The following is a 21,455-nucleotide window of genomic DNA, read 5'->3' as shown; positions in this document are numbered from 1 at the left end:
TACTCATCTGCATTGGTCCTAGAAAGAATTTACCAATGTGCAATAGCTGGAAAACGTTATATCACACAAATAAAACAAAGGTACAAGTCTTAGTCTGTACAATGTTTCTCTGGAAATACGTCTACATAAAGACATCTTTACTCTGTCTTAAATTGGAAATATCTGTATAATCTACAGATTACAGGAAAAGTAAGGCTTGAAAAAGAAATGGTAATCTTGGTAACAAGTTCATTTTACTGAATAGATTCTTCCAATCGGAAGAAACGTTTCTATGGATCTATGAAAGTTCTATGAATCTAGATCTTTTTTAAGAGTCCTAAAAAGGTAAGAGTAATTTGTATCATAGATCTTATCTGAATCTGCAGCTGGAAAAATGCTTGTCAAAACTCAACTGGCACCCAGGCTTTAGCTTTAAATAAATCTATAGTCACTTTTGTAAAGCAGAAATAGTAATAGAATTATTTATATTCACTATCTAACTTGCTATCAGGGTAAATTGATCCAAGATCAGCAATAAGGCAGGGATGGAACTAAGAGGATTGGTAACAGGCAAACATCATTGGCATAAGCTACATGTTTTAATGTCTCCAAAGCCAAGGTAAAGCTTCTAATATCCGAAGCTAACCTATTTTGGTGAAGAAGGGGCTCTAAATAAATTATAAAATAAAATAGAAATGGAGATAACAGACATCCCCACCAAGTGCTGTTAGAAACAAAATGTTGAAGAAGTGGAGCGCTGAATTATTGATTGGAATGGAAGGGTATACAAATAGGGAACCTAACAACCTATTAGAAAAATATATAATATACAATAGAAGCAGGTTATACCCTTAACCTTTAACTGCAGTCTCTATTACTACAGTAATGTGGATGAACCTATCTTTCCTTGATAGTCAAACACTAATCTGTCACAAATAGCAAAAAATAGAATCAATTATAGATCTTCTGTATTAGATGCAACAGACTCAGTAATAAAGTCCAATTTTGGTCTGTGCAAATTTCTTTATCCCAGGTATTCTCTTCAGTAGCAACACTCCACAATAGAGTTTAATATATGAAAAAAATATATGCAGAGAAAAAAAAAATATATACATATATAATTAATGAAACTCTGTATTATTGAAATGCTTAAGAAATAGTCAAAAATGAATTAAAAAATAAAACTTGCTTTATTTAGCTCTTTGCTGAAATCAATTTCTAAAAGTTCAAGTAAAAGGTTTTCATAAATTAATGACAGAAAAAACTTCATTGGCATATGTCTATCGGCTGATTTGCAAAGTGCATGTTAAGGCAGACCTTGTATTGCTCACGGCGTCCCGGATCAGCAGCTTGATGTTGCCTTGCTGGATACAATAGGTAAGTGTGCCCTAGATGCTGGCTTGCAGTGATCAGCCCTCAGTCCTTCCAGACGCGTTTCTCCGGCACAGCGGCTTTTTCAATGGATGTGGACTGTCGGGCAGTTGCTGCTTATATAGTAACGTATTTTCATCCAATTTTCACATATCGGTAAGCACACATTATTGGTTGTCTTACATACATTTTACATTTAATATTGTTACATTATCATAATACTGGCATGTGTTTTCAAGTTCTCATTCTTAATCTTTAAGTATTATGTTACAATTATTGTTGCTGTTTGTAACCATAGTAACTCCCGCTGAATATCAGTTTTAAACGTAACTGTCATTTACTCAGATGTTTATTGCATTGATACATTTACGGATGAAAAGTCAATTTTAATAATGTGTAACAGTTCACATTATATTCATACCTATCTAAGAGGGAAGTAATTAAATGGACAAATTGAAAAACGGATTTTGATACAGATAGTACTAATATATATTTCATCTAATACTGCAATCATTTTCATTTGCAGGATAGAGTGCCTAAACTGCTGGTTCAAATTAGTACTGACTGGTACTATGTTAATATAGGACTTTCTCACTATCTTACCACATACATTTCTTAAAGGGACCTTGTCCTCATTTTAATTTTTAATTAGGACATAGTGGGATAGAATGTTTTACCATATATATTTATTAAAGGGACCTTGTCTTCTTTTTGATGTTTAATTGGGACATTATAAGATAGGAATAAGCTGTCTCAATGGCAGTATTAAAACCTAGACATGAATGCAAAAAATGTCCTACATAATTAGGCAGAGTGAGACTCTCAATATCGATAGTTGTGGATTTGAAATTCCTAAACTAGATAGTGGTGGCGTAAATGTATAAAAAATATAAAATAAAAATAAATGGGATATAAAGAAAAATACATATACGAATAAAAATACCAATAAAGATAAAAATAGAAATAAATAAAAGAATAATAACTAAAAAATAAATAGAAGTAATAATAAAAATAAAAATAAAGATAAAAATAAAAAGAAATAAAAATAAAGATTAATAAAGATAAAAATAAGAATAAAATAAAGGATAAAAATATGGATATAATACCGCCCACATTGGAGGGACCTATCCTACTCATTTACTTAATTGCGATTTTTTCTTGTTATTGTGAAATATTTTGAAATCTTTTAGATTCTTATTAAAGGAGCTTCCTAGTTAATTTTATAGCATTCTTCTATTTCTCAAATTAGTGTTATATACGAATTATTGGCTTGTTTTAAGATGATTCAACCTAGAAAGTGGCATAGTTCGAATTCTGCATTCAGACCATTTGGTTGCAATGTATTTAAAGTATATATCCATTTCATTTCTTGTATTCCCAACTGCTTTATATGGTCTCCACCTCTCCAATGTTTTTTTACTCTACATATGGCTTTAAAATTCAGGAGACTCATATCTGCTCCGTGGTACTCTGCAAAATGGGCCGATACCGTATGTTGCATATACTTCTTCTTAATATTAAGCATATGCTCTCTTATTCTAATGTACAGTTGTCTTTTCGTCCTACCCACGTACTGGAGTCCACATGGGCATTCCAGTACGTAGATAACATGTGTACTTTGGCACGTAATAAAGTCCCGAATTCTAAATACTTCGTTATCATCTTTGGACTTTCTTTTTGTAATTTCATGTACTCCTTTCATTGAGGTATTTTTACTGGTCTTGCAGGTAATGCACTCATTGCAATAAAAGAAGCCTTTCTTTTTAGTCCCTTCTTTTTTGTTCATTTTTAGATGTTGATTTGTTAGTTTATTTTTAATATTCTTGGCTCCCCTGAAAATTACCCTCGGTTTGTCTGGTATAATACTAGTCAATAGTTTATCCTTTTCCAACAAGTGCCAATGTTTTCTTAGGATTTTTCTGAGTTTTACATTCTCCTTGTTGTAATCCAGAATAATAGGTGGGAACAGATTGGATTGTTGTGATGTTGTCTTGATGTCTTTTTCTTTTTCCTTTAGGAGGCTATTACGGTCTAGATTCTTCACTTTTATTAGTGCATCTTCCACTTCCTTAGAATCATAATTCTTCGTCAGAAATTTATGCTTTATTTTTTCCGCCTGTTCTATGTACACTTCTTGATCTGTGCAATTTCGTCTTACCCTTCTAAATTCATTGTATGGTACATTCTTTAACCATGCTGGAAAATGACAGCTCTCTTTCAAGATAAAACTGTTGACATCAACTTCTTTGAAGTGTGTCTTAGTTCTTATGGTGCCTGAATCTATATAGATGGTGAGATCTAGAAAATCTACGGCCGTAGTACTATGGACTGTATTGAGTATTACTCCCCAGCTGTTGTTGTTGGTGTATTCAAGGAACTTGTGCAGTTCTTCTGTACTCCCTTCCCATATAAAGAAGATATCGTCTATATATCTTCTGTAACTGTGGATGTTATTATTCCATGGGTGGGTATTCCAGATATGATTTTCTTCCCATTCACCCATGAAAATGTTGGCGAAACTGGGAGCAAATTTCGTCCCCATTGCAGTCCCTCTTTTTTGGAGATAAAATTGACCTTCAAAAAGGAAATAATTGTTCTTAAGGATAAACTCGATACCCTCGATGATGAAGTCAATTTGTGATTCTTCCAGGTCTTCAGTCTTACTCAGTGTGTTCTTTACCGAGTTGCAACCTAATTTGTGCTCGATAATAGTGTACAGTGATGTCACATCCATAGATACCAGAACAAAATTATCCCTCCATACCACGGAGGCCAATTCACGAATCATTTGTGTTGTGTCCTTTAGATGTGATTTTACCCTGAATACATATGGTTGTAAGAAAAAATCGATATATTGAGACAAGTTAGAGGTAATGGAGTTAATGCCGGAGATGATAGGTCTGCCTGGTGGTGCTCTCAGATTCTTATGAATTTTCGGCAGAAAATAGAATGTCGGTGTTCTAGGGAAATTTATGTTCAGGAATCTATATTCTGACTCCTTTAAAATTCCTGTCTCTCTAGCTTTCACAAGCATGTCCTTCAGTGTTATTTGTATGTTCTCCAATGGATCCTTGGATAGTTTTTCATAAGTTTCCTCATCTCCCAACAGTCTATCTGCTTCATTCAGGTAATATTCTTTCGTCATAATCACAATTCCTCCACCCTTGTCTGCCGGTTTAATGCATATTTCCGTGTTTTTTGATAGATTCTCCAGCGCTTCCGTTTCTTTCTTAGTGAAAATGTTTCTTAATGCTAACTTTTCTAATGAACCTTTTTATATCAATGGTAGTATTAAATTTGTCCACGTGTACTGTTGGGGCAAATTTTAGGCCTTTATTTAGAGCCGTAACATGTGAGGGCGATAATGTGATTCCTGCAAGGTTGAAGATGCCTATTGGTTGTTCTTCTTGTTTCTTTTTCTGTTTGTTTCTTGCTCTTCTGCCTCCTCTATCTCTTCTAGGCTTGACTCCTTTCGTTTGTTCCGTTTCGGTGTTACCGGATGGAACCATGACGTAATTTCTCTTGTGTTCTTGCCTAAAAAAACCTCCTCTCTTGAGGGATTATGAATCTCTGCCTGAATCGTCACAGTATTGCTTATTTTGGGTACAGTGTTGGTGTCTTCTTGTCTTGTTGTCTCTGACATCCTGTCTATAACAGTATCCTCTTGTCTCAATTCTTTCCTTTTCTCTTTGTTTAAATGTATCATCTTCTCATATGGCCTTCCTCCTGTCTTGCTCAATGCCCTACGATTTGCATTTTCTTTATTTTGTATATCTGGTCTCTTCATTCCTCTATAGTCTATAGATTTTGTCGGTCTTACGGGATGGTCTTCTTTCGTGCTCATATTGGACACAACACAAATGATTCGTGAATTGGCCTCCGTGGTATGGAGGGATAATTTTGTTCTGGTATCTATGGATGTGACATCACTGTACACTATTATCGAGCACAAATTAGGTTGCAACTCGGTAAAGAACACACTGAGTAAGACTGAAGACCTGGAAGAATCACAAATTGACTTCATCATCGAGGGTATCGAGTTTATCCTTAAGAACAATTATTTCCTTTTTGAAGGTCAATTTTATCTCCAAAAAAGAGGGACTGCAATGGGGACGAAATTTGCTCCCAGTTTCGCCAACATTTTCATGGGTGAATGGGAAGAAAATCATATCTGGAATACCCACCCATGGAATAATAACATCCACAGTTACAGAAGATATATAGACGATATCTTCTTTATATGGGAAGGGAGTACAGAAGAACTGCACAAGTTCCTTGAATACACCAACAACAACAGCTGGGGAGTAATACTCAATACAGTCCATAGTACTACGGCCGTAGATTTTCTAGATCTCACCATCTATATAGATTCAGGCACCATAAGAACTAAGACACACTTCAAAGAAGTTGATGTCAACAGTTTTATCTTGAAAGAGAGCTGTCATTTTCCAGCATGGTTAAAGAATGTACCATACAATGAATTTAGAAGGGTAAGACGAAATTGCACAGATCAAGAAGTGTACATAGAACAGGCGGAAAAAATAAAGCATAAATTTCTGACGAAGAATTATGATTCTAAGGAAGTGGAAGATGCACTAATAAAAGTGAAGAATCTAGACCGTAATAGCCTCCTAAAGGAAAAAGAAAAAGACATCAAGACAACATCACAACAATCCAATCTGTTCCCACCTATTATTCTGGATTACAACAAGGAGAATGTAAAACTCAGAAAAATCCTAAGAAAACATTGGCACTTGTTGGAAAAGGATAAACTATTGACTAGTATTATACCAGACAAACCGAGGGTAATTTTCAGGGGAGCCAAGAATATTAAAAATAAACTAACAAATCAACATCTAAAAATGAACAAAAAAGAAGGGACTAAAAAGAAAGGCTTCTTTTATTGCAATGAGTGCATTACCTGCAAGACCAGTAAAAATACCTCAATGAAAGGAGTACATGAAATTACAAAAAGAAAGTCCAAAGATGATAACGAAGTATTTAGAATTCGGGACTTTATTACGTGCCAAAGTACACATGTTATCTACGTACTGGAATGCCCATGTGGACTCCAGTACGTGGGTAGGACGAAAAGACAACTGTACATTAGAATAAGAGAGCATATGCTTAATATTAAGAAGAAGTATATGCAACATACGGTATCGGCCCATTTTGCAGAGTACCACGGAGCAGATATGAGTCTCCTGAATTTTAAAGCCATATGTAGAGTAAAAAAACATTGGAGAGGTGGAGACCATATAAAGCAGTTGGGAATACAAGAAATGAAATGGATATATACTTTAAATACATTGCAACCAAATGGTCTGAATGCAGAATTCGAACTATGCCACTTTCTAGGTTGAATCATCTTAAAACAAGCCAATAATTCGTATATAACACTAATTTGAGAAATAGAAGAATGCTATAAAATTAACTAGGAAGCTCCTTTAATAAGAATCTAAAAGATTTCAAAATATTTCACAATAACAAGAAAAAATCGCAATTAAGTAAATGAGTAGGATAGGTCCCTCCAATGTGGGCGGTATTATATCCATATTTTTATCCTTTATTTTATTCTTATTTTTATCTTTATTAATCTTTATTTTTATTTCTTTTTATTTTTATCTTTATTTTTATTTTTATTATTACTTCTATTTATTTTTTAGTTATTATTCTTTTATTTATTTCTATTTTTATCTTTATTGGTATTTTTATTCGTATATGTATTTTTCTTTATATCCCATTTATTTTTATTTTATATTTTTTATACATTTACGCCACCACTATCTAGTTTAGGAATTTCAAATCCACAACTATCGATATTGAGAGTCTCACTCTGCCTAATTATGTAGGACATTTTTTGCATTCATGTCTAGGTTTTAATACTGCCATTGAGACAGCTTATTCCTATCTTATAATGTCCCAATTAAACATCAAAAAGAAGACAAGGTCCCTTTAATAAATATATATGGTAAAACATTCTATCCCACTATGTCCTAATTAAAAATTAAAATGAGGACAAGGTCCCTTTAAGAAATGTATGTGGTAAGATAGTGAGAAAGTCCTATATTAACATAGTACCAGTCAGTACTAATTTGAACCAGCAGTTTAGGCACTCTATCCTGCAAATGAAAATGATTGCAGTATTAGATGAAATATATATTAGTACTATCTGTATCAAAATCCGTTTTTCAATTTGTCCATTTAATTACTTCCCTCTTAGATAGGTATGAATATAATGTGAACTGTTACACATTATTAAAATTGACTTTTCATCCGTAAATGTATCAATGCAATAAACATCTGAGTAAATGACAGTTACGTTTAAAACTGATATTCAGCGGGAGTTACTATGGTTACAAACAGCAACAATAATTGTAACATAATACTTAAAGATTAAGAATGAGAACTTGAAAACACATGCCAGTATTATGATAATGTAACAATATTAAATGTAAAATGTATGTAAGACAACCAATAATGTGTGCTTACCGATATGTGAAAATTGGATGAAAATACGTTACTATATAAGCAGCAACTGCCCGACAGTCCACATCCATTGAAAAAGCCGCTGTGCCGGAGAAACGCGTCTGGAAGGACTGAGGGCTGATCACTGCAAGCCAGCATCTAGGGCACACTTACCTATTGTATCCAGCAAGGCAACATCAAGCTGCTGATCCGGGACGCCGTGAGCAATACAAGGTCTGCCTTAACATGCACTTTGCAAATCAGCCGATAGACATATGCCAATGAAGTTTTTTCTGTCATTAATTTATGAAAACCTTTTACTTGAACTTTTAGAAATTGATTTCAGCAAAGAGCTAAATAAAGCAAGTTTTATTTTTTAATTCATTTTTGACTATTTCTTAAGCATTTCAATAATACAGAGTTTCATTAATTATATATGTATATATTTTTTTTTTTCTCTGCATATATTTTTTTCATATATTAAACTCTATTGTGGAGTGTTGCTACTGAAGAGAATACCTGGGATAAAGAAATTTGCACAGACCAAAATTGGACTTTATTACTGAGTCTGTTGCATCTAATACAGAAGATCTATAATTGATTCTATTTTTTGCTATTTGTGACAGATTAGTGTTTGACTATCAAGGAAAGATAGGTTCATCCACATTACTGTAGTAATAGAGACTGCAGTTAAAGGTTAAGGGTATAACCTGCTTCTATTGTATATTATATGCTGTTAGAAACAGTCAAAAAATTATGAATTATTCAAAATCTCCTCACCCACGATCCAGGAAGTTATAGAGAGTTCTAAAGGACACAAGAAACCTTGGTGAGGGGGCAGGGCTTGGCTACAGACCTGGACGTTCACATGGTGCATGGGCTCCACAATAATAGGGATTATACACCGGCGATTCCTCATGCTCCAGGGCTCAAAAAACGAAATCCTGTGGCACCTACCCATGATGGGACAAAAAACTAAGAAGCAGAGGGCTGACAAACCTCGACCGAGAGCCAGCATCAGAGACCTTTTACGCCAAGCACTGGGTGCGTGTGGACCTAAGATGGTCGCTGGTGTTGCGGAATACTCAGACTCATCGGAGGATCTGGACCTCAATGAGGTCCTCTACGATCTACCCCCATTAAAGCCACCACAGAAAGCCTTGGCGAAACCGGACTAGTGACAACGGAGACGTTGAAAACCATGCTTGAAGATCTACAGAAGGTCCTCCAGTCAGATATTTGTCAACTCCATACGGACCTCACAGGCCTGGTCGGTCGCATTGGGAAAGTGGAAAACACAAATTACCTAACAAACGCAACACATTGCTGAGCTACAACACGAGGTACAGTCACTCAAGCTTCAACAGGTCAAGACTGAACTGCGCTTTGCAACACTGGAGGACCTAAAGCAACGCAATAATTTAAAGATCCGCGGCTCATGGAGAAAATCCCTCCAGAAGAACTCCCACAACTAATGTGGAAGCAGATCGGAGCACTACTGGCACCCAAACAAGCCAAGAACATCAACATAGAGGCAATATTTCGAATACCCAAGCCCCGGACAGCGCCTGAGTCGGCTCCCCGGGACCTCGTTGTGAGGTTTCGCAATGTGGAAGACAAGATGGCGGTGCTCGCTGCCCTTAAAGGGAACACTCCATATATGCAGGGAACACTCTCCTTCTATGCAGACATATCGGGCTACACGCTACAGTAGAGACAGTCCCTGCAACCTTTTACGGCACTGCTTTTACGCCACTGCTACAATAAAAAGTATACTGCTAGTAAAACAACAGTATACTTTTTATTGTCTTTAGACCTCCTGTATTGTTTATCCAATAAATTGTTTGAATCAAGATCCTTGAAAGGAAGCAGAACCTGGAAGCAGTGATCTGGAGGTTATATTTATTGAAGAGTCCTGAAAGTCTGAGCCTGCTCTTAATAGGCTTAGAACCATGTGAGTTTAACCAGTTGACTTACTTAATTTTTTAGCTTATTAATATATTACACTTAGGTCTGTATTCTATGCTTTATTACAGATATTAGTGCCTTGCTACCCAAGATCCTGCAGTGGTAGTATTTTATTGTTCTAAGTGTTCGCTCTCACCTATTTATTTTATTTCCTTTGGTTATTTATTAGTGTTGTTGGGTGACATAACACTGGTGATAGTAGCAACACGTAGTTTCTTTATTCCAGCACTGTATTTTGCTTGTATTTTAGTCTGGCACTATGCCTGCTACTTAGTGAGATCACAGAAGGGCATGCCGCTTTTTTTTAACAAACGGCAGGTAGATAGCACCAACAGAGCAGTCACCACAATTATAACAATTGTACACTGCTCAAAAAAATAAAGGGAACACTTAAACAACACAATGTAGCTCCAAGTCAATCACACTTCTGTGAAATCAAACTGTCCACTTAGGAAGCAACACTGAGTGACAATCAATTTCACATGCTGTTGTGCAAATGGGATAGAAAACAGGTGGAAATTATAGGCAATTGGCAAGACACCCCCAATAAAGGAATGGTTCTGCAGGTGGTGACCTCAGACCGCTTCTCAGTTCCTGGCTGATGTTTTGGTCACTTTTGAATGCTGGCGGTGCTTTCACTCTAGTGGTAGCATGAGACGGAGTCTACAACCCACACAAGTGGCTCAGGTAGTGCAGCTCATCCAGGATGGCACATCAATGCGAGCTGTGGCAAGAAGGTTTGCTGTGTGTGTCAGCGTAGTGTCCAGAGCATGGAGGCGCTACCAGGAGACAGGCCAGTACATCAGGAGACGTGGAGGAGGCCGTAGGAGGGCAACAACCCAGCAGCAGGACTGCTACCTCCACCTTTGTGCAAGAAGGAACAGGAGCAGCACTGCCAGAGCCCTGCAAAATGACCTTCAGCAGGCCACAAATGTGCATGTGTCTGCTCAAACGGTCAGAAACAGACTCCATGAGGGTGGTATGAGGGCCCGTTGTCCACGGGTGGGAGTTGTGCTTACAGCCCAACACCGTGCAGGACGTTTGGCATTTGCCAGAGAACACCAAGATTGGCAAATTCGCCACTGGCGCCCTGTGCTCTTCACAGATGAAAGCAGGTTCACACTGAGCACATGTGACAGACGTGACAGAGTCTGGAGACGCCGTGGAGAACGTTCTGCTGCCTGGAACATCCTCCAGCATGACCGGTTTGGCAGTGGGTCAGTAATGGTGTGGGTTGGCATTTCTTTGGGGGGCCGCAGAGGTAGCTCGCCAGAGGTAGCCTGACTGCCATTAGGTACTGAGGTGAGATCCTCAGACCCCTTCTGAGACCATATGCTGGTGCGGTTGGCCCTGGGTTCCTCTTAATGCTTCCTCAGCTGGATGTAGTGAAAAAGTCTCAGAGACAGAGACTTTTTCACTACATCCAGCTGAGGAAGCCTATACGGCGAAACGTGTCCCTGGAGACACTTAGACTTTGGATTACCGGATTTTGATGCCTATATAGTGTTGTTTTATATATATATATTTTTTTATACTTTTATTGATAATAATAAGTTGATATATTTTTTATATATGCTATTGGCATTTTCCTGCTATATTGAAAGAAGGAGTGTGGTCCTTAACCATATATACTTTTGGATCAGAGCCGATTTGGATGGCTGTGGGTTTGTAAGTACCCTATCTTACTTATTTATTAAAATATATAAGACCTACGTTATTGCATCATATGTGCTCTTTTCCTATTCAAGACAAGAGAAGGAGGAGTTCCCATTAAAGAAGGGAGAGGGTCGCCTTTACGGACCCTAAGAGCGCTACTATTGAGCTATTACCCTTTAGCTCTAAAAATTGTGAGTGGGAATTCTCCCCTTTTCCTTTTTTAGTTTTCCTTGGCTACAGTCCGCACTATGTTTTGGTTTTTGTGTTTATGTTTTATAGGAACTACATACTAACCATTGTGATCAGATTTAAAAGAATACTTAAGGTATATACACCTGTATCCCTGTTCTCATATCACTTCTTATCCTTTTACTATATATAGCGCTTCACCCACACACTGGTTCTATTTCTATGTGATAAGATAAGTCTAAGGTGATATAGCAGCTGACATCATACTGGGTTATTATATTGGCAATATTGTCATTTTATATTATTTTTCTAATATTAGCGCTGGTACTACCTTTTTTCAAATCACTTGCCCTACCCTACAGCCTCACAGCTGCTCCATACAATCCACTCTACGCTGTCTGGATGACATCTTCCAGAGATTCTGGGTGCGAATCCAAGAACGCACCCAGGCTGGGCTGACACCGCAGCGGGAGGACCATAGCAGCGTCAAGCAGGCAGGAAACAGGAGACCTCCCCGAGGCAATCCTGCTTTATCTACACACCCTCAATCTACCGACTGCGTGCCTGGGATGAGAGCCTCCTGAGGCACAGGCTCGAAGCACCACTCACAGCGGCTGAGGATGCACACCATTAGATCCCCAGTACACCCCAGAGGGGGACAGGACTTGGCCATCATAAAAGCCCAGGGCTGAGGGGGAGCCCCGCTCCGGTGCAACCCTGCACTCTCTCCTCTGAAAAACATGGCCTGTACCCCCTCTCTACCACCTGTGGGGATCGGTTGACCCGGACACTGAGACTGCTACCAAGGGGCACGCAAGCTGCTTGCGGAAGCCATATACGCTCCATATTTCATCTGCTTAGTTATTGCTAGCACACACCACATTCTCACCTCCTTCTACTCACACATACTACTGCTCTTAGATAGTGCAGGGCTTGTGATGCCAGTGGATAACTCCTGTTGTAGTTCACTAGTCTTGATTCCTCATGATTACAGTCTCACCCTCATGTCTGTATATTTCTGTTACTTTAAAAGCTTGCTACACCAACTGGACCCAGACATGTATGTTAAGCCAGTAATTTACCATTTATTATTTTTATGACTATCCAAAAAAGTGCAGCCCTCTCTTGACATTTCATACTGTTGTCGCATCCATGTCTTGTAATAATTAATTTTGTGAAATGTTTTTGCTCACCAGAATGTCAAACTATGCACCACAGAAAAATAATTTAAAAATAAATTATGCAACTATTAATTACGCTGTTTAGCCTGTGAGCATCTTTACCTCTTGCATATATATTTAAAAATGTGCCGTTATTTCTATTGTCACTGTTATGCTATGTGTTTTACCGCTCTTATTTCTGCTACTGTGGCAACGTAAGAATGTTTGTTATCTGTGCACAAAAAAAATAAAAAATAAAATTACTAAAACAAAAACAAATATCAGAACATAAAAGGTCCAGATCTACCATGTATTCATCCAAAATATGATTATGCAAGGATTTCAGTTTAGGTATGAGGAGTACTTTAACGATTTTGTAACATATGTTAGGAAACCAAAGGTGTCTTATGGGGCATCAGTTGGCCAAAACAGTGTCTATTTCTTCCTCAGCTGCATTTAACATAAGTGGCTGACACACAGCTCCCAGTCAGGCAGCGTAGAAGATGCTGTCCGCTTGTGGCATGCGTCTTTTTATAATAATGAGGAGTGCAGCATCACTTCCAGTTTCAGGCAGCCCATGTCATTTCCACAACCTCATTACCATACTGTTTGCAATCGCAGGATCGAAGTGGACCAATCAAAGTGCATTTGACCATATAAATAGTTTTGTTTTAGCCCCATAATCCTTGCCCTATCGTGGTTTCCATTGTGGTTCTTGATTAGTGTGTTTTCATAAGGTTTATGACTTTCTAGTATTGACCCTGACTTGTTTCTTCGACTGTGTATTTCTACTACCCTGACCTTGGCTAGTTTTCTCGATTCTCACTACCTCCGTAATACTGACGTCGGCTTATTTCCGTTTACAATTTTTTCTTTTATCAAGCGTTTATCAAGCGTCAAACAATCTATAGAGTGGTTTACTGTTTCCTCGGTTTCTGACCTAAGTTCTGCGAATATGGTATTGTATCCTGACAATGCCTGACCTTGAGTCAATGTAGGAAGCTATAGCATGACAAAGAAAGATTACATGGAATCTACATGGGGAGAAGAGCCCTTTGCAGATAAGGGAGTATAATTACATAATTTTTTTTTATAAATATTCCATAAAAACATGATTAATAACCTTTGGATGAAAAGAAGTCTAGCGATTAGCAATCCTAATAGATAACACATTTCGAAACTGGTATATGACAAACTACTGGAAAACTGATAATACACACAATTAGTCCACGCATCTTAGCCATAATATGCCAGCAATAAGTCTTGAAGCTCCATTTTAGTGGCCTGTAAGGATCCGGTAAAGGGCTACTCCAAACTCTGAAGAGCTTGTTGTAAATGAGATAATTGGGCAAGTTTCTTTTTTTTTTTTTCTTCTTCTGAAAAAAGTCATTTGAATGATTAAGCCTCTGATTACGGTCTTACTGTCAGACCAAAGAGTGGCGAAGGTTAATAGCGCAGATCATTAGTTACGAAATAAGACTGTTAATGTTTAACTTATTCTACAAAACTCAAGATCATTCAACCAGTGATCTGAGTTTAAATATAGGCTAACTCACAGTCGATGGTACATATTTTCAGTCATAGATAATATTTGACGACTATGTTTATTATTCATAATATTTTATGGGTTGAAAGACTAAAAGTTCACTTGGTATGTATAATACAATTACTGTTATACTTACCAAGAAGGTCTATATGAATTTTCATTATTGGTAAGACATATCTGTAGAACACACATTTATATTATGTAACCAGGAAGTTTGACAAAGTTTTGTTGTCACTACCTGTCCAAGTAGATACAGAGTACAACGAGACAGAATCTTTCAGCCGGGTTTATTCCTGTCATCCAAACTTTTCTGAAGTTTCCTTATTTTTTCAGTTGATATAACTTGTGAGCTGGTGTTGTGAAAATTGGATATAAGCTCACATCCTGGCACCTGCTTCCTGTGTCAGTGTCAATATGTAGACGGGCAGTAATCCCACCTGACACTAAGCACGCTCTGAAGTCTCCAGGCACACTGGGCAACGAGAAGCTAACATTTAGTCTGGCACAATACTATTTCAGTGCAGGAGCTGTTCACGGGCAGAACTCATGCCCAGAAAAATACATGGCTTGGGGTATGAGTCCTGCTCACCATGCCACAAAGGGTGGGCCTGGTATATTTACGTATAAAATGAAATATACTTAATATTACAGAACTGATTAATTACTGTAAAATTTGATAGATAGACAGGAAAACGCTGTAAAATTAAAATGTCAAAATGTCAAACTGCATTTCCAAACATAAGGCTTTCTTAATAAAATGGTCGATGGTAAAATATAATTTCTGTGTGGTTTCTTGTATTTGTAAGACACCTAACATAATTCCGATTGTTCGAGCAAATATGAGAAGTTCTATGTTATTTTATTCTTCTTACAAAAAAATGCATAAAAAAACTACTGCCAAAACATAAAAAATGACTTACTTGGATTTCAATTGTCTTCCCTTCCTCTGTAATGTGTCTTTCCAGGTAATCAGAAGACAACAAATCACTACAACGAAGAAAAGATGAACAGGATTTAGAACCATCAACTTTACTGCTGTAAATTCAAAGAAAAACAAGATATTCTCTGAAGTCATCAATGGTGTCATTCTGCTTATAATTTATTTATGTACACACGTACTGGGCAGTATAATCAGCTAAATAAAAATAGATGTGGTGAAATGAAAATAATAAGATAAAAAATTTCTGAACTTCATAGATCTACATTCTTACTCTGTATTTTAGCTACTTTGTCTTTATATTGCAAATTGGATATTAATTCACTAACGTTTCTGCTTTTCACAATTCTTGATGTCATTACTCTCCTAGGAAATTATGTACAGGACTCGTGGCCGGTACATCTTTACTTCAATGACTCCAGAGAGTTTTCCCCAAGTCTAAAATCATACTTCCCAAGTGTCCCAATTTAGAAAAGGCAGTCCCTATTTTAGACACAAATACCTCGGTCCCCAGGATCTCCATATTGTTGGTGTCCCTGAGTGTATAACAGAACTCCACAGCAATAATACTCTCAGTAATGTGTCTTTATACTACAATAAATGTGTGCAGAAATCAGTCTGTGTAAATAAGATATTGCTATTAGTATGACACCTAAAGTTTCTCATAACAGCCCTGGCCCTGGGCACAGCCACACTTACCCATAAAATCAAAGTGTCCCTCTTTGTCCATTTGGTATGCTAAAATCATTTGTATATAGTCCTATCTGTAACTGATGGCTAAACTCTGAACCCCAAATGCTTGGAAAATAATTTTTTTCGAATCCTCACTCAGACCTTTGGCTCATTCAGAGTAGGATTAAAGCAGCATTGTCATCGTTTGGGGACTTTGCCGAAATTGCAAAGTTCGTTGACTGTGACATTGCCACAGATGGTTCAGTGGCCGTTGGGTGTAGGTAAATGGTGAGATTACTAACCTGAACCTGTCCCTCGCGGGCACCTCCATCTTTCTCATACTGCTCCTTTTCAACTCCTGGATTCAGCTTGAGGTCTATGGGGGATCCCGTGAGATCCTCCATAGAAACGGCCAATTCTCTGCAGCCGTCATTGGTGACAGCTATCGGGATTGACTCATACTCCGCCTTGGGTTAAAGAAAGTTTGGTAGAGGAGAAATACAGAAACAAAGTAGTCCCTACATTGTCTTTGTATATCTATTGACTGGGTTGGAATTTCAGTGAAGATTCTATCTTCATGAAATACTCATTTTTTAGGGGGGTGGAGGGTAAACAGTGCTGCTTTAAGTTGATACTGGGCCCTAGGCAGGTCACTAGTTAGTGCCCACACTTTCATTCTTCATAGGTTAGACATGGTTCTGGGGCCTCTGTCTAACCCCTGGGCCCAAGGCAGCAGCTACCTTGTGGTTAATATTGCTTTGGGCTTGTTGAACATCATGGGAAATGTAGTTCACAATCAACTTGTTTAACAAGGTAAGCCATCATTGTGTTATTGAACATTCACATTTTTGTAAATTTTGTCTGAGTGGTTATCGGATACTTTTATCTATACACCTTTTTTAGCATTTGATTATAAGGCAAATTAATCGCATTTATTTAGTATGATAACCTTTCTAAAAGTCAACATGGCCTTCATAAGTCACTTGGAAGGGAATCAATAAGCACTCAGTTTTGATACATGCAACGATTTATTGTGCTTCAAGTATACATTAATAATGCTTAATATCCTTATTAAACATTTATAACATATAATCAATATTGTATTTGTCCATTAACAATAATGTACATGTTATGTGCTCTTCCTCCATATGGTTTATAGCCATCTAGTCTCTCGCATTCAGCCAAACTAGCTGTCAGCATGTGGTCTGTAACACAGACTAAAAGAATGTAACTGTGAACCATATATTCTGTACTTTTTTAGTTACACATTTTATTATATGATAGGAGGATTATTTTTGCATGCTTTCTTTATTGCACTTCCATATAGGAGCAAAAATGGACAGTAACAGAAACAACCAATCAAAACAAAGAGATATCAATAAAAGGCACCGTCAGTGAGGTCACTTCCTCTTTCTTTGTTGCTCGCCTCGTGAGTCAGGTCATAGTATTGCTTCTGCAGAACTACTCTACATATCTATATTTATACGGTTTGTCTTCAATTTGTTTTAATTGTATTAATATTATTATTATTTTCTTAGTTCATTTGTTACTTGATCCATTTCCCTTCTCAAGCTCTGTTTTGATTTTCTGTTTTGATTTTTTTGGCCATACACATATTATACTTCTCTCGCTCCTGCTTCCCTTTTCAATTCGGCTGCAAATTGCAGCCTTTTTTCCTCGCTGATGCAATTTTATGCCTCACATCGCAAGAACCAGGCTTTTACTTTTGGATGAATTTGGACACAAACCGCAGCTCTTCCACAGCGGCCATATTCATATTGTGAGACTTGGGCATCATCTTTGGTTATACTGTGCTTACACGCGAGAGGTCCGTCAGCCATCTTGTTGAGGCTGATAAGGTGATCGTGGCAGACACATTTTTGTCCCTTTTTTTATATTGGTTGGTAGGCACATTTAAAAAAAAAAAAAAAAGACGAGAAAAGAAAAAGGTCACTTTTAACTTCTCCACAAAGGGCTCAACTTCTCCACAAAGGGCCCAACCCAACCCTAAAGCTTTTTAGTAAAATTTGTTAGTCCCCTTAAATGAGACAAAACAGCTCTAACTGATGGCTTTATTAAGAAAATAAAAAAAACTGTACTTCTTCATAAATTAATCAAAGAAAAGGGCATGTGATTAAAATAACCTATCAAAAGTTCAGTATAACCTAACCCAGAGAAAATAATAAAAAAAGACCAATAAAGACAATGGGATGTGTTTCTACCATCAATATACCATCTATACTGGGAAATATTTCCTTTTTTTTGGCTTCAAGGTAAGGGGTACATCCACTGAATGTTTACATGCTGCCTAAAAAGTATCAGTTCAAAAAAGTGTTGCAAAGATTAAAAGGGGCGGAGTCAGCAATGGAATGTCTGCTGGTTCCACAGTTTCCATGGTGACTGCCCCACTTATAATACTTTAAACAACTTTTTAGAACACAAAACTTGTTATACATTACACAAAATATGTGATTGAGTTGCCACAGCTTGCACTATGTCTCAATCAGAGAACAAGTTCACAAAAACACTGACAGCATAGGACTGTATTATATTGAGAAGTATATGATCCCCTCAATATTTGTTCCTCAACTGTAACCTATTCTACATTGCATCATGATCCAAACAGGAATAGGCTACCGACTGCAATTATGTAGATAAACATTAGCTACAACGATATATAAAAAGACAATAAGACAGACACATGTTCTCCAAAAAGCTTAGATGAGTGAAAGTTGACTTTGAAATGACGGTCACAATTTTGGCCCTGATTAAATCCTAAAAGATTTCTGAGAAATCAAACGCAGAAAAGGATGATTTCTTCAAACTCATCTATGCATTACAAACGACGCTGACTTAAATGAGCCTTTTTGAAGTCCTACATTTTTTATGACCCAGTAATGCAAAGCGGATATAAGATCGGCAGTTTTGCAGAGGAAGCTATAAGGAAAATGATGTAACATGGGGGCAGGGAGTCAGCAACATACAAATACTGCAATCACAAAGTAATTGCATTAATATAATAATTTATAAAGCTGCATTTTTATGTTGCTTTGTTGTTGTTTTTTTGCATAATCACCGTTATAGACAGAGGTACACTGATTGGGTTCTAGAAAACAGGTAAAGTACCAGCACTGATATGTAGATCAAAATTTAATACAATTATATAAAGACTCCCACTAATATTCAGCTGCTGTGACACCCCAATCTTATCTTTCAAAAATTAAGTAAAACCAGTGTATGGGTGAAGCGCTATATAAATGGGTAACCAAAGTGTAAAATACCAGGTGATGTAAACCAGAAAGAATAATATACCTTCTATGTTATCAATTTCACAACAACTCTTAAAAGGGGTTCCTAAAAACATAAACAGAAACATCCAAACATAGTGCAAACCGTAGTGCTAAAAAGTATGATATAAAATTTCCACAAACTGCCCACTCACACTTTTAGGAGCTAGAGGGGTATAGCTCAATAGAAGCACTTTCAGAGTCCATAGAGGCGACTCTTATCCCTTCTTTTATCTCTTCCTTTCTTGTATTCTGGAAAGTATAAGGGAGAATACCTCTGGTGCAATAACGTAAGTACACTTTATATATGTATAAAGGGAAAAAGGGTACTTACAAACCCAGAGCCATCCGTATCGGCTCTGATCCAATAGCATATGTGGATTAAGGACCACACTCCTTCTTTAAGAATAGCAGGAAAATGCCCAAAGTGTGTATCAAAAATGTAAACTTTATTGACTATATAAACAATTTAGTACAATAAAAATATATATATATATATATATATATATATATATATATATATATATATATATATATATATATATATATATATAAACACACAATAAGGCATAAAAAGTCCAGTAGTAAAAGAGTCTTTTGCTCACAATGTTTCCAGAACGCGTTTCGCCGTGGCGGCTTCCTCAGCTGGATGTGCAAAAAGTCTGTTCAACTGATTGGGTTACTCACTAAAATGGGAGCACTAATACAACGAAGTAGCATAATTTTGGCCAACAAATGGCAAACTGAAACAAATCAACAATTTTGAATTTGGCTATTTGGGCTTAAACTTTCCAATGCCCAGGTCGGTTCACCGCAGTTCCCAAGAATAACCGTTTGTTTTATAGATATCTTGCCGTCCCCATATCCTTTTTTTCTGTTATTTTCTTGTCTTTTTTGCCCTACTCAGTTTCAATTTGCCTTGTCAGGTAGTGGGAAGCAGAGTTAGTTCTAACCCTTACAAGAAACCGTACGTTTAGCTAAAGGAACACTCCAAACACCATAACCACACCATAACCACAACAGCAGGCTTGTGTCGTAATGAGGCAAGATTGCTCTCACTCCCCCAGAGTCATTTGTCAAAACATTTTTAAACAGTTTGACAACTTACCTTGGTCCTGCTTAGAACCTGCACTGCTTTACAAGGTAGAATGCACGGTACTGCTCCACTGCACCGGTCCTGCTTGAAAGGTTGCCCCAACCAAAAAACTATTTAGAATGAAGTTGTTTTTGTGCCTGGAGTGTGCTTTCAATCTGCTGCGGATTCAGTTAAATGTTTGAGCATGCCTAATGTTAGTGATCAACGTCCATTGTAAACGGTTTGTTAAATGCCTGCATGTCTCCCAACAGTTAGGGGACACTTTCATTTTAGGGGTGAATTGGAGTGTAGCTGGGGGGTGAGGCTGTTCTGGGAAATGTAAGGTTTACACTGACTGATTTCTAAACAAATGTAATGTTGTTTAAAGACACAATAATGTGAGTATTATTACAGTGGAGCTCTGTTATACACTCAGACACACCAACAATATGGAGTTACCAGAAAAGAGGGACAATGTGATCGAAAAGAGGGACAGAGCAATTTGGGACAAAAATAGGGACAGTCCCTCCTGATAAAACCAACATCTGGTGTAACAGATCGTGTTAACCTACACAAGTAAAATACAGGAGTACATTAACCAGTGTATTTAGTGCCCACTACCTAGTTTAGAAAACAAGATTCCTTAAGTCATCTCTAAATTTATAGTTATTGTGCCACCTACAAATAGATTAAACAAAGCAGCAGACCTGCAGAGAGATTTAAATTGTGCTGCTAGCGCCGATTCTATCCTATGTCTTAGAACAAGTAACTGACAGGTAATATTTTGTATAATGTCTGATCCAACCCCACTGAATGTGCCTGGGTTAGCCATCACCAGACTCACTAATGCTAAGCAGAACTTAACTGTTACAAAGAAAGGTCTTGCTTATAACACTTTCTAAAAAGCATTGGACAAAGCAGATAACATCAAAGGAAAATAATTGCAAACTGCAAAAAAAAACAAAAAAACTGCAAAATAAATTGTACTGCTAGCCTCTAAAACCCTTCTCACACACAAAATAAAGGGAAAAATTATCAGAGTGAGACCCTTCTTTTTAAAAAAACAAAAACAAATGGATCAAATATGGATGTAAAATAAATAGTAAATACATATACAGAATAGGAAAAGATGAAAAGATGACTTTAA

General features: G+C 37.1%; 1 protein-coding gene across 7 annotated transcripts in view; it reads right to left on the bottom strand.

Moving 5' to 3' along the window:
* ADAM22 (ADAM metallopeptidase domain 22) overlaps positions 1–21,455 on the bottom strand; it is a 225,538-nt gene that overhangs the window by 115,149 nt on the left and 88,934 nt on the right. For all 7 annotated transcript variants that reach the window (XM_063452487.1, XM_063452488.1, XM_063452489.1 and 4 more), the window contains exon 4: positions 15,258–15,324. In XM_063452487.1, coding sequence (XP_063308557.1) covers positions 15,258–15,324 — 67 coding nt within the window. The remainder of the gene's footprint in view (positions 1–15,257; positions 15,325–21,455) is intronic.

The sequence above is a fragment of the Pelobates fuscus genome, chromosome 4 (assembly GCF_036172605.1).
Source record: "Pelobates fuscus isolate aPelFus1 chromosome 4, aPelFus1.pri, whole genome shotgun sequence".
NCBI classification, from domain to species: Eukaryota; Metazoa; Chordata; class Amphibia; order Anura; family Pelobatidae; genus Pelobates; species Pelobates fuscus.
The sequence above is the reverse complement of the archived record's forward strand: the minus strand, read 5'-3'. Positions and strand labels throughout refer to the sequence as shown.